This window comes from Podarcis erhardii, assembly GCF_964252035.2.
Source record: "Podarcis erhardii genome assembly, chromosome: 6".
Classification (NCBI taxonomy): domain Eukaryota; kingdom Metazoa; phylum Chordata; class Lepidosauria; order Squamata; family Lacertidae; genus Podarcis; species Podarcis erhardii.
Window position 1 is genome coordinate 66,472,392 of NC_138510.1, and position 13,276 is coordinate 66,485,667.

At 41.5% G+C, this 13,276-nt stretch overlaps 1 protein-coding gene across 3 annotated transcripts in view; it reads right to left on the minus strand.

Annotated features, from left to right (window-relative positions):
• The window catches only part of SLC44A5 (solute carrier family 44 member 5), a 157,355-nt gene that overhangs the window by 15,244 nt on the left and 128,835 nt on the right, over positions 1 to 13,276 (minus strand). For all 3 annotated transcript variants that reach the window (XM_081866540.1, XM_081866538.1, XM_081866539.1), the window contains exons 12-16: positions 12,928 to 13,027; positions 9,582 to 9,674; positions 8,657 to 8,744; positions 1,540 to 1,802; positions 741 to 835 (exon numbers count right to left, since the gene is read on the minus strand). In XM_081866540.1, coding sequence (XP_081722666.1) covers positions 741 to 835; positions 1,540 to 1,802; positions 8,657 to 8,744; positions 9,582 to 9,674; positions 12,928 to 13,027 — 639 coding nt within the window. The remainder of the gene's footprint in view (positions 1 to 740; positions 836 to 1,539; positions 1,803 to 8,656; positions 8,745 to 9,581; positions 9,675 to 12,927; positions 13,028 to 13,276) is intronic.

Consider the following 13,276-nt stretch of genomic DNA (forward strand, 5'->3'; position numbering starts at 1 on the left):
TGGATTTGCCACACAGCACATTTAAGCTGTTGTTGTTGACATATAGTTCAGAACTGATAATGGTACTAGGGTTTCCCATTCCACACCACCCCTGCTTTTTTGTAAAAGCAAACCGTGGTTTACTGGGAATGCAGTGTGCTGGTGCACACTTCTGAAAAGATTCTCACTCTGCTCCTTTGTCACTTCTCCACCTGCTGCCTTACCAAAGTACAGCTTGTTGTGATGTCCTAACTAGGGTTTGTCATTTGTTTCTGCCCAGTGAGTGGTGACCAAGGTTTGCTATTGGGCTTACTGATTGTGGTTTTTTGGGGGAAAGAATAAAAAACCCTGGACCATGATGAGCCAGACTATGGAAGCCTCACACATAGTAGCAGGAGGAGAGCTGAGAACTTTTCAACAATGTGCACAAGCACACTGAAAATTCAGATTAATGTGATATGAGAACCAGGCCATTATTTCATTTCTTGCTGTGCCAAAGGAGAAGCAGCATAAACTACAGACACCCTGAACACTCCATGAATGATTATTATAAAAAAGGAAACCTCATCAGTTACTGCACAGGTGCATCCATAATGCATGCACACAGTATTTCCCATCATTAAAAGAGAAACAGGGGCTTGTAGCCCACATTTCTGAACCATACTAGCCTATGAGCCCGAGAGATGATTACCAGCTTTTCATAGCAAATATATACCATACTCCCAATGGGAATAGAGAATGTGCAATGTCATGAAACTCACCTTTGAGTTTGTGATCCAGGTATTCCAGGATTACTCTAATGAGTTGGACTATTGCAAGAATTAGAGAGCCAAATGCTAGGGAACCAGTGTGATATCTAGTAGGAAAAATATATGGTACGAATCAGGAAGACACAGTGCTGTTATGATAAATGACACAGGTGAGGCAGCTGACACAACTTTCCCTCCGCTCTCCAAACTATGAATATATCCATGGATTGCAAAATGCAGCTTCCTATACTGCAATTAAATAATTCTCTTATATTAATAAATCATGTACACACAAAGTATTCTAATCGTTTGCTTTTGATTTCTAGCTTGCTCCTATCTCCAGGGCTAAGGGGAGGGTACAATTCAAAGATTCTAAATATCTTATGTAAAGCAGCAAATGGAAAAGGCTTAATGACTAAGAGGAGGCTTTATGTGGTAAGCAGGGCTTGTGATGCGAATGAATCACAGAGCTGCCCTTCCTACACTGACGTTGCTGCTGCTTACCTGGATGGAGGCAGGGCGTGCCCAGATGGTTGCACTGCCAGGGCTCCCCCATACCAATCTGGCAATTCTGCTAGTGTAACCCCATGGCTCCAACCTGCCCCACAGCAAAGATGTGATGTTGGGAGGGCAGCTTAGTGGTCTTATTCCACCACATGCACTGCTTCTGGTATACCGACTGGACGTGCAAGTATAGCGGTGTATTAAATTCTGTAATTGTTTTGATTCTAAAAGCCACTTTCCATTGTAAGGTATAGGGCACGTTTATAAAAGCAGAAACAGAACGCGGATGAGTGATTCTTTAACTTACCGTATTGCTCGTCCAAATGAAGAAAAGAGTGGGCATGCTGGAATATCAGCAGGTTTTCTAAAGGCCCAGTAGTAAGAGGCAAAGGCACCAGCAAGAGTACACTGACCTAATGCAATTGCAAAGTTCACCAGCCAGAGGAACACAAACACGTTGCTGATTTGAAATATTAAGATGTATCTGTGGTACAGGCTTTCTCCACCATAAAAAGCAAAAGTACACTGGGCTCCTGGACACAGCTTGGTTACATTGGTTGTGTTGAATGTCTATGGACAAGGGGAGGGGGGAAAGGTCACAAATAAGGGGATATAAAAATGTTTCAGTACAATTCTAAATCATCAACACATTAATCAATCTGAACTGGTAGTTAGCTCATCTGGCAAATGATTTCATGAGAATAGCCCTAAAGACTGGCAACAATGGTCTATGCTACCCAGTATCTTGCCCATGGCAGCAGCTGGACACAGGTAATACAGAAGGTTCCTATTGGAACTTGTGGGATGTAAACACAGGAGCAGTCAATGACAACATTCCTAGAGTGTACATGTTAGAACATGGGGAGGGATGTCTGTCCAGCAAGCAGGTAAACTTCCTGGGGACGGACTTCCTCCGCATGTGACCAGAGGTGGGTGTGGCCTCACCTGTGCAGGTAATGATAAAAGCACAGGGCAGGCAGCCACTCTCTCTCTTGCCTCTTGCCTCTTGCCTCTCTGCCATCTTCATCTTCTGAAGGAGCAACATGCCCTCTTGGCTCCCAGCCAAGAGAGGACAGTACTATCTTGCTACAAGATAGATTCTAAGTGCATGTAACCTTTTTAAGCCTGCCTACCTTCTGGGATCATATTGTGAACAGAACGTGAGTAAACTCTTTTATACTTTTATAAAGACTGTGTCGTGTCTTGTATTTTAAGAGGGAACAAAGGGGAAATTACCAGAGTAATTATTATAGAGGTTCTAGCGAACCTGTGCAAGCGTTACCGTTGCGAACTTAAAAGGGGAATGTCTATAAACTCTGCTGATATTTTGGGAACTTGTTAGCACAAGTTGGATAAGGATATAATTAGTCAATATATCCTCTCCTGCACCCCAGAACATTCCCACAAAGGGTTATGGGCCCAGTATTGCATATTTCTGCGTATTTTTGAAGGATTGCGTTGGATTGTGATTTTGAGTTGAGTAGTATTTTTCTGAGTTAACTTCCTGGTAAGCACATGGTCCTTTGTTCCATTGTGCAGTGGGGATTAAGCACCCCCCCCTTCCCTCAGAGTTCACAGTGACCCAAGGCAGTGAAGAATTGTTTTGTATTTTTAGATTTTTGAGATTTTGATTTTAAAATTTTGAGAAATTTTGAAATTTTGAAGAATTTTCAAATTTTTGGATTTTAAGATGGCTAGAGCAGCTTTTGATAGTGATGCAAAGCTAGGAATGCCTGTGCTGAATGAACACAATTTCATGCACTGGAAGCAGCGCTTGATAGCATGTTTAGATTATAAGCACATTTTGGAAGCTTTAAACCCTCAGCCTACAGGATCGTCTGAGGAAGCTTTAGCCAAGATAAGTGCTTGGAAACGCATGAACAGCGAAGCTAGACACATAATTTTGAGTGGACTTCGTGATGAGCAGCTATCATTAATAAATAGTACAGATGATGCATCTCAAATCTTAAGAGATATTGAGCGCGTGTATGGAGAATCTAGCATAAACTGCTTCAGAAACTTGGTGTGTAAATTAACCAGAGTGAGGATGAATTCAAAAGAGGAATTCACAGAGCACATCAACAAGTTTACTGAGATTATTCAGAGAATTGATTTGACTCCCAAAGCTTTTGATGAAGATACAAAGATAGCATTTTTGTTGTCATCACTTGGACCACGCTTTAGCGCATTTGTAAGTTTGATGGATCATAGACAAGGTCTGACTTTTAAAGACTTGATTGGTTATTTAAAAGAAGAATGCAGAGATAGAGCTGAATCTCCAGTGAGAAATGCTAGAAGCAAGGACAGCAGTTATTCATCTAGGCAATGTACAAAGTCCAAAGAGATGCCTAAGAAAGTGATTTGTTTCAATTGTAACAAAGAAGGACACATTGCAAAGAATTGCAGGGCTCCTAAAGCCAAGAAACCCCACCCCTTTCAGCCAAAAGGAGAAAAGAAGGGGAAATGTGAATGCACATGGCTACTGCAAGAAAGGAATTTAACTGTCCAGAATCGTGAAAATAGACGTAATAAATGGATAATTGATTCAGGTGCCAGCTCACATTTTTCATATAAAAAGGACTATTTTAATGAGATAAATGATGAAGAAGGATCTGAAATTGAAATTGCAGATGGGAACATTGTTAAAGCAAAAGGTGCAGGTTCCATGAGTCTGAAATGCAATATAAACAATGAATGCATTGAGAACACAATCTCTAGAGTTTTGTATGTACCAGAGCTGAGCTGCAATTTAATCAGCGTGTCCACATTGGACAAGAAAGGTTTCCAGATCACATTTGGAAATGGAGAATGCAAGGTGACTAGAAATGGCAAAGTGTTTGCTCAAGCAGAGCTAATCAATGGTGTATATGAGCTTGATTTTTCAGAGAATCAGTCTGCAAAGGTGGCACATTCCAGCCAGAAGGATGAAGCAGATCTGGACCTGTGGCACAGAAGGCTTGGACATAGAGACACCAACGTCATTCTGGATCTACAGAAAAGAGATCTTGTAAGAGGTTTGCAGGTAAAGCAGAGCAACAAAGCTCCAGCAAAGTGCATAAGCTGTATTACTGAGAAGGCTGTAAAACCTTCATTTCCACGTTGTGCAGAACAAAGAAGCAACAAAGTGCTTGACATAGTGCACACTGACATATGTGGACCCATGAATGTTCCCTCACTGGGAAAGAATAGATATATTTTAATATTTCTGGATGACTTTTCAAGATTTTGTGTTGTGTATTTCCTCAAAGAGAAGAGTGAGACAGTGGACAAGCTCCAGGAATACATTGCCATGGTCAAGAACAAATTCCAGAGAGCTCCAGCTGTGTTAATGAGCGACAATGGAGGTGAGTACTGCTCAAATGAAATGCAGGCTCTCCTGGCCAAGGAAGGAATTGCACACGTAACCACAATTCCTTACACACCACAGCAGAATGCCATAGCTGAGAGAAAGTTTAGGTCCATTATGGACATGACAAGGTGCATGCTAAAGGACGCATGTTTGTCACAGAAGCTGTGGGCCGAAGGAGTATACACGTCGGTGTATTTGCAGAATAGACTGCCAACTAAAGGTGCAGAGCGCACACCATTTGAACTTTGGCATGGGAAAGCTCCCAATCTGTCGCACATACGTGTGTTTGGAAGTCCGTGTTACTTCCACGTGCCCAAGGAACACAGACACAAGCTTGACTCCAGGGCAAAAGCAGGTATCCTTGTGGGATATGCCTCTGGAGGCAAAGGATACAGAATTATGGACTTACAAACTGGTAAGACAAATGCATACCATGCGGTTTATTTTGATGAATATAGAAAAGTAGACACTAGGAACACTGTTGTGGATTCTTCAGATGAGTCAGAAAGGACTCAAGAATTTGTATATTTCCCTTTTGAGACTCCACAAAGTACTAATCTGCCTTCGAGTGTTACAGCACCCCCTACAGGCGACACAGAGGACCAGAACCCTGGCGGCACCAGAGACGAAGAGGAGGACTCAGATGGGGACATGCCTGCGTTGGAGGAGGATGAGGAAGCTGATGCGGTCCCAGAACCAGAGGTCAGACGCTCGTCCAGAACCAACAAAGGTGTCCCACCATTACGGTTGTCCTACTTTGCAGGGTCGGCGTTTCCACAGGAACCTTCCACTTGGGAAGAGATACAGGAGATGCCAGCTGCAGAAGCCAGTCTCTGGAGGAAGGCCGCACAGGAGGAGATGGATGCACTGCATCAGAACAAGACCTGGACACTCACTGAGCTGCCTCCCGGTAAGAAGGCCATTGGCAGTAAATGGGTTTTCAAGGTTAAGAAGGGGTCAGAAGGAGAAGTGCAGCGCTACAAAGCTAGACTTGTAGCACAGGGATTTTCACAGCGTTTTGGTGAAGATTATGATGAAGTTTTTGCACCAACCGTGAGGTACAGCAGCGTAAGAATGCTTCTGAGCATTGCAGCCTCCAAGAAAATGAGAGTGAAACACATAGACATTGCTACCGCTTTTCTACATGGGCAGATTTCTGAAGAAATTTATATGAAACAGCCCAAAGGTTTTGTGAAACCACATGAGGCACATTTAGTGTGCAAACTGCAGAAAGGACTTTATGGACTTAAACAGGCTGCTAGAGCCTGGAACCAGAAGTTGCATAAAATGCTGACGCAACTTGGGTACAAGCAAGGCGACGCTGACAAGTGCTTGTACAGTAAGTCAAATAATGGACAATTCTCATATATCTTAGCTTTTGTTGATGACCTGATTATTGCCACAGCAAGTGAGAAAGACTATACACAGATAGTAAAACACCTTAGCAAAGAGGTGGAGGTCAAGGAGCTAGGAGATGTCCAGTACTACCTCGGGATCCAGGTGGAAAGAGAAGAGGACGGCTCATTTCTTCTCAGCCAAAGACAGAAGATCCATGAGCTAATTGAGCACATGCAGATGCAAGACGCACATCCAGTTGCTACACCGATGGCTACTGACTTCCTGAAGAATCAGCAGGATTCGAAGCAGTTGCCAGACAACAATGACTACAGGTCGGCGATTGGTAAACTTTTGTATTTAGTTACCACATGTAGACCTGACTTAGCAAATGCTGTGGGGATTCTTAGCAGAAAAGTGAATTCTCCCACTGAGCATGATTGGGCAGGTGTAAAGAGGGTGGTGCGATATTTGAAGGGTACCATGAATTGTAAATTAAGGTTACCAGCCGTCAGAGACCCTAAGTTGGTTGGGTATACTGATGCGGATTGGGCTGGGGATAATGCTGATTATAAATCAACAAGTGGTCATGTTTTCATGTTTGGTGATGGACCTGTTTCATGGGGCAGTTATAAACAGAGCTGTGTAGCATTATCTTCCACAGAATCAGAATACGTTGCAGCAACAGAAGCCTGCAGAGAGATCGCCTGGCTTGATCAACTCATAAAGGACTTTGGGTTGGTGAGAAAAGGGCCTGTCAGCTTGCTAGAGGACAATCAAAGTTGCCTGAAGCTGACGCAGAGTGAGAAGTTCCTGGCCAGAACAAAACACATTGGGGTTAAATACCACTACATACGCCAGATGATCCAGGATGGACTTGTGGAACTATCCTACTGCAGCACCCAAGAGATGACTGCTGACATCCTGACGAAACCCCTACCAAGAGAGAGTTTCCAGAATCTACGTGTCAAGCTGGGACTCTGGGTGGTTGAATAAAGTTGTTTATGTTTTGTGTATGTTGTATTGCCTGAGAAGGGGTATGTGGGATGTAAACACAGGAGCAGTCAATGACAACATTCCTAGAGTGTACATGTTAGAACATGGGGAGGGATGTCTGTCCAGCAAGCAGGTAAACTTCCTGGGGACGGACTTCCTCCGCATGTGACCAGAGGTGGGTGTGGCCTCACCTGTGCAGGTAATGATAAAAGCACAGGGCAGGCAGCCACTCTCTCTCTTGCCTCTTGCCTCTTGCCTCTCTGCCATCTTCATCTTCTGAAGGAGCAACATGCCCTCTTGGCTCCCAGCCAAGAGAGGACAGTACTATCTTGCTACAAGATAGATTCTAAGTGCATGTAACCTTTTTAAGCCTGCCTACCTTCTGGGATCATATTGTGAACAGAACGTGAGTAAACTCTTTTATACTTTTATAAAGACTGTGTCGTGTCTTGTATTTTAAGAGGGAACAAAGGGGAAATTACCAGAGTAATTATTATAGAGGTTCTAGCGAACCTGTGCAAGCGTTACCGTTGCGAACTTAAAAGGGGAATGTCTATAAACTCTGCTGATATTTTGGGAACTTGTTAGCACAAGTTGGATAAGGATATAATTAGTCAATATATCCTCTCCTGCACCCCAGAACATTCCCACAGAACTAAGGGCCAATAAAGTAACTACATCAGGGGCTGCCAACATTTTTGGTCCCATTTGGGATCTTGAGAAAGTGCTGTGGGCGCCAGTCTCAAATGGCTGCCACTGGGGCGTGGCATAACACAAAATAGCTGCTGTGGGAGTGGCACAAAACAAAATGGTTGCCTCAAGTAAAGGAGAGAGAGAGAGAGAGAGAGAGAGAGAGAGAGAGAGAGAGAACCACAAAATATTGTGGATGTACCCTCTCCCCCTCTGATAGATGAAAGGCACCCACACCAGCCGCCGCCGCCACACTAACTCACTGAAGGGAAGCTTTTTGCACTACTATTGAGTTCAAATAGGAAAGAGACAGTCGTTGTCCAGTCCTAACCGTCAATGAAATGCGGGCATGTTCTATGGAGAGACCAAGCCCATGCAAACACAAACTGAGCAGGAGGAGCAAACAGTCTTCAATTTATTCTGAGATTTTGAGGGGATATTTAACGAGACCTTCCATAGGCACTACAGAAGATACTGATAACTCCGAACTAATAATAAGTGGGACATATAGGTTTCATTTCATTTCATCTTTCTTTTAATTTGTATACCACCTTTCTGTATTATTATACAGCAACAAAATATACAACAAAGAACACACAGCTTATAAATAACCTGGTCCAATACATAAAGTCATAATAAAACATAGTTTTAAAATGGAATGACTTCCATCAAATAAAGTAATATTCAATAATCTTTTAGAATATAATAGCACACAATAAAATTAACTCTCAAAACCTCAGCAAATAATAATTGAATAGAAATTCACTCTTACCAATTAAAATAAAGAATTACTAATCCATGATCAATAAAAATAACTGCAAGTCGCAATGCAGAAAATACAATACATTCAAAACCATGTAAAAGGATCAAATTGAGAAACAAAGACACACAAGTAATAATGATGGTGGTGATGTTCATGTGCGCAGTTCTATTAGAAAGTATAAGGAGTGGAGAACCTGCATTGTTTTTCAAACTGACTTCATATGTATAGGACATTCAAGAAGAGCTAGAATTAACATAGCATTTTACAAAAATAAAATAAAATGCTGCTTACCTCTGGGTAGCAGGTCAGATTTGCATACTTGCACAGGCTTTGATTAGCCATGACTTTGTACACAGGTTCTCCGGATGTAGCTAGAAAGCTTGATTTAATTGGGTTAAGTAGGAAACAAAATCACAGACTCTGAACAGAGAAACATAGCACAAGAGATACTTGGCATTCACAGGGAAAGCCCCAGAGAATACATTTAATTTCTGCCTTTCCATGTCTAGCATAAAATATGATACCCACTGTGCGAATGCACTTTCTACAACCCTATTTACTGTGCCTGCAAGCACTTCCAACAGGAGAGTAAAGCAGTCTGCTTAATAACAAGTACAGCAGTGGGGTAACCTTGGGGGTAAGCACAGAAAAGGAAATGGTATGATTTAATGACTTCGTATATGGACACCATAGGGAAAGCTATGGGCAGATACAGAAAAATAAAAAATAAAAATACATCTCCAGGTGATTACTTTGACGAGAGAGAAAAAGCTATAAATATTACTCTTCCGGGATGCTTTCCCCCCAAATGCAAAGTGGTATCGGCAATACAAAACTGAGATTCCATTACCCTACAAGGTTCATCCAGAATGTGGCACTGAGAAAGTACGAATCAATCTCGTAAGATGTTCAGGTGTCACTGTTATAAGAACACTTCAAGAACTTAAGGTGAATGCTGTGGGGATCTCCCAGGATATGCAACCCCCTAAAAGCTTCCACACCAGTTTCCTGTCAAGCTTGGACTTGAACAGTGGAACCCTACTCAACTGAGACATAAAACTGACCAAGGACTCTTCCGCCTCCCCACTCACCACCACACACAATGTAGCTTCTTTTAGAAGAGGTGGCACTCTCCTTACTTTCTGTCTTAGTGCTAAAATGCTGAACTAGGAATGCAAGAAGCATCCAGGCACCTTTCTTTCTCAAAGAAGGATACACAGCTGTCACTGCCCAGTAAGAAATGCAGATTGCGATAAGGATGAAGGTGATGATTGGGTAGAATAATGTGGACATGATGTAGCCAATTGCTCTAAAAAGAGAGAGGGAAAATATATTTGTAAGCCATAAATATCAAAGTTTATGTGCTTTTTTAACCTTTGAAATGTTTCCCACTCTTGTTTGACTGAGTTGATATGTTCCTTAGTAAAATATTCTTTACTGTTCTTTCTGGTTTCCTACTTTCTCTTTTTATTATAAAACCTCATATTACTGCCTTCCACCATTTTCTGTTGCATTCTGTTCCCGGTTCTATCTCCCCATCCATTTCATTCCTCTTTAACACTCTGTCATTGTTTTTTAGATTATCATTTTTATGTATTTTGCACTGAGATGTATTGATTTTCCTGTACGTTGGCTTTTGCTTTCAGGTTTCATAACATTGATTCTTTTCTTCTTCTTAATTCCCCCTGAGCTGTCCAGGCTGTGATTGCTACTGTGCACCTTGTCCTCTCTGGAAGCCCTGCTCCCAGTGCTTAGCATATCGTTGTTGTTTTTAAGCTGTCACAGCCAACCTGGTTCCCTTTTGCTCCCATACAATGCTGTAGTAAATCCTTCCTTCCTTCCTTCCTTCCTTCCTTCCTTCCTTCCTTCCTTCCTTCCTTCCGGAAATGTTTGTAGGGGTGAAACATAGTGGGTAGAATTCAACACTGAACTCTTCTAACTGTTCCATCAGCTTGCCAGACAGAATAATCCCAAATTGAAGGGCCAGTGAGGATGGAGTAAGCTCTGTTTCGCAAGTGGAGGTGTCTGTGCAGGGCTTTCACTTAACAGGGCTCATTAGGTGCATCCTACCCACTGCATTTTGCTGTTGAAGCATTTTTCTGCAACCTTCACTGATGAGGGAATGGAAAGCTGATAATGCTTTTCTGTAATACTGCCCCATATAGAACAAGGCTCAAGCACTGCATGATAGTGAAAAAGTGTGCATGGACACGGAAGCTCATACCAATAACAAACTTAGTTGGTCTCTAAGGTGCTACTGGAAAGAATTTTTTACATTAAACAGTAGTTCCGCATGGGAAAATCATGACTGGTGCTAGAAACCCCTTGAATAGTTTTGAGTCACTGGAGAAAAGTATCACCTTATGCTACTTAAGGAATAATAACCACAAATCAGTGGTTTTCAGGAATTAACGACAGATCTCTTGGTTGACAGTGAAGACACAGACCGTTTGTTCTAACAAACTGCTTGTTAACTGTTCTAGCAATAGATTGCGAACGCTTTATTGCTTAATATAAATTGCCTTTTCATTGAAAAAATGTTAAACTGAGCTGGGGGGGGGATCATTTAGCTCTCAGTCATTAGCAACGTATTTTTCAAGGCCTTGACTATAGGACGCTCTGCTGCATTCATAATTATTACATGCAGCATTTCTTTTCATGCATTATGCATAAATATCAGAAAGTATTGCCCTCAAGTGACCTTTGAAGGCAGAGGCAAAACTATAAGGCATTATTACCTCCTACCAGGAAGTTTATAAAGTTTCAAGAGTGTTTCTGTTTGACGCTTATTTGAATAAAAGCATCTTATTTTACCAAGTGGCTCTGAATTGTAATGATAAGGATAAAATTATATAGTACAGACTGGTGCTGCAACAAATAACTGCTGAACTCCATGTTTATAGCTTTAATGAAAAGGGACTGTTACATATTTAAATCACAGTCTCTTTATTCCACAAGACCCTCCATATTTTGATGCTGCTGGCTTGAGAGAAAATCAGCTCCAAGAAAGGGCACAGGTACATATTCGCGTTCCAGCACTAGTATGATGAAGCCGTTAGCTGTATAAATGCTGTTTATGACAACAGACTCAAGAAATCTATACACTTGGTTACTCAAGCATAGGTTGCCACTGGGACGAAATCTGTTCTCACTTACAGCATCAACATCACGGGAAGAATGTTGACTGTTTGATAAAACGGTCTACCAAATTCACTATAAAAGTGGCGTACTTTTAGATCTAAAGACTTGGTGTGTGAAAAGACCAATAAAGATAACAAATAAATGTTGCCTACATGAAAATAAGTGTTTTATATGCAAGAAAATACAATGCCCATGTTAGCACAGGGATCCTTCAGCAGTTTCGTGGCTACATTCATTCATTCATTCATTCATTCATTCATTCAATTTATATACTGCACTATACCCAAAGGTCTCAGGGCGATTTACACCACTTTTAGACTGTGTTACTGAGCAATTTCTGTTCTACATCTTGACAGATGTTCTACATGGACTTCTGGATTATATTCTGCCATCCTCACTGTTGAATATTTATATGTGGGATGAGACTGTTAAATAGCCTGGCATGTGGTGGCATTAATATTCACCCAACTGAATTTTTCACTCTCAGTGCTTCTAAAAACAACATTCTCAGTAATGGGCTGGATGAAGGATATGCACCAGTTGTGGCCCACCTAATCTTACGGGTGTTGTTTGCCAGTTCTTAAATGGGGCCATAGTACTTCTGGCACAGTATATTTACAATCTGGGTGCACTCCATGAGAGAGGTTTGCTCCTGGATGCTAGATATGTCCTGTGCCTTCTGTTAGGAACATCTAAAATGCTGGTTACAAATTTTCATGAGGGTCTTTTTAAAAATTATTTTTTGAATTTATGCCTTCCACATGCCTCTAAGTCGATTGACATATAACTAAAAATAGCTTTAAGAACAGTACAAAAAGGATAATTATAAATAGACTAATAAAAAAAGTCAATACAGTATAAACTCCTAAGGTAGAGACAGTTTCATCCAGCAGCAAAAACCTGTTGAAGCGAAAATGTCTTGAATTGTTTCTGGAAAGTACAAATAGAAGACATGTGTCATATCTTAACAGGGATGCTGTTCCACAGAACTTGTCCCTACTACATGTTAGCACTGCAGACTACATGGCTTATACGTGTTGCTGTGCTTGAATTACAGGCAATTCACAACGCAGCTGCTGTTCTTTGGCTAGGGTGCCAGTAGACACAGGGAGAACATCATGCCCATGACCTTGATGTTGCATTGATTTCCAATCACTTTGCAGGCTGCTGCATATTGACCTCTCCATGTGACTACTTGATAATTTGAGGATCTAGTACCAAGTGATACTTTCCCCTATTTTTGGGAGAGAAATCGTATGAACTGAGCAACTGCATGATTAAGCATTCATGAGTCACTCTCCAGCATATCTGCATGGTGAGAGGGAGGGGCTTGTCTCACTCCTTCAAAGTGCTATTTCAGCGCCAAAAAAAACAATGCAAATATGAGAGGTCCAAGGATTATGTGTTTCCAGTATACATACCTGCTACCTTCTTTCAAAAGTGCAATGGCGATTCGGATTCGATTTCTCAGAAATATTAACATTAGTATAATGACAACTTCCACTATGCAAAGTAGTATCACTGAAAGCAAGAAAATTAAGTTTATCGACAGATATCAAACCAGGACATCATCGCTTTCAAGTGGCTGGTTTCAGTGCTGCACTTCACAAGTCCCCACATGTCTGAATTTAGCCCGGATTTCTAAAGTGCTTGGAAAGCATAATGCCAGCCAGAATGTGTGCCCCTGTCCTGATTACATTTGTGTGTTGTGTTTAAGGTTCATACTTGATGAGCATTATAGTATATGAGTGTTTGTGAGTGTTTTGTCTT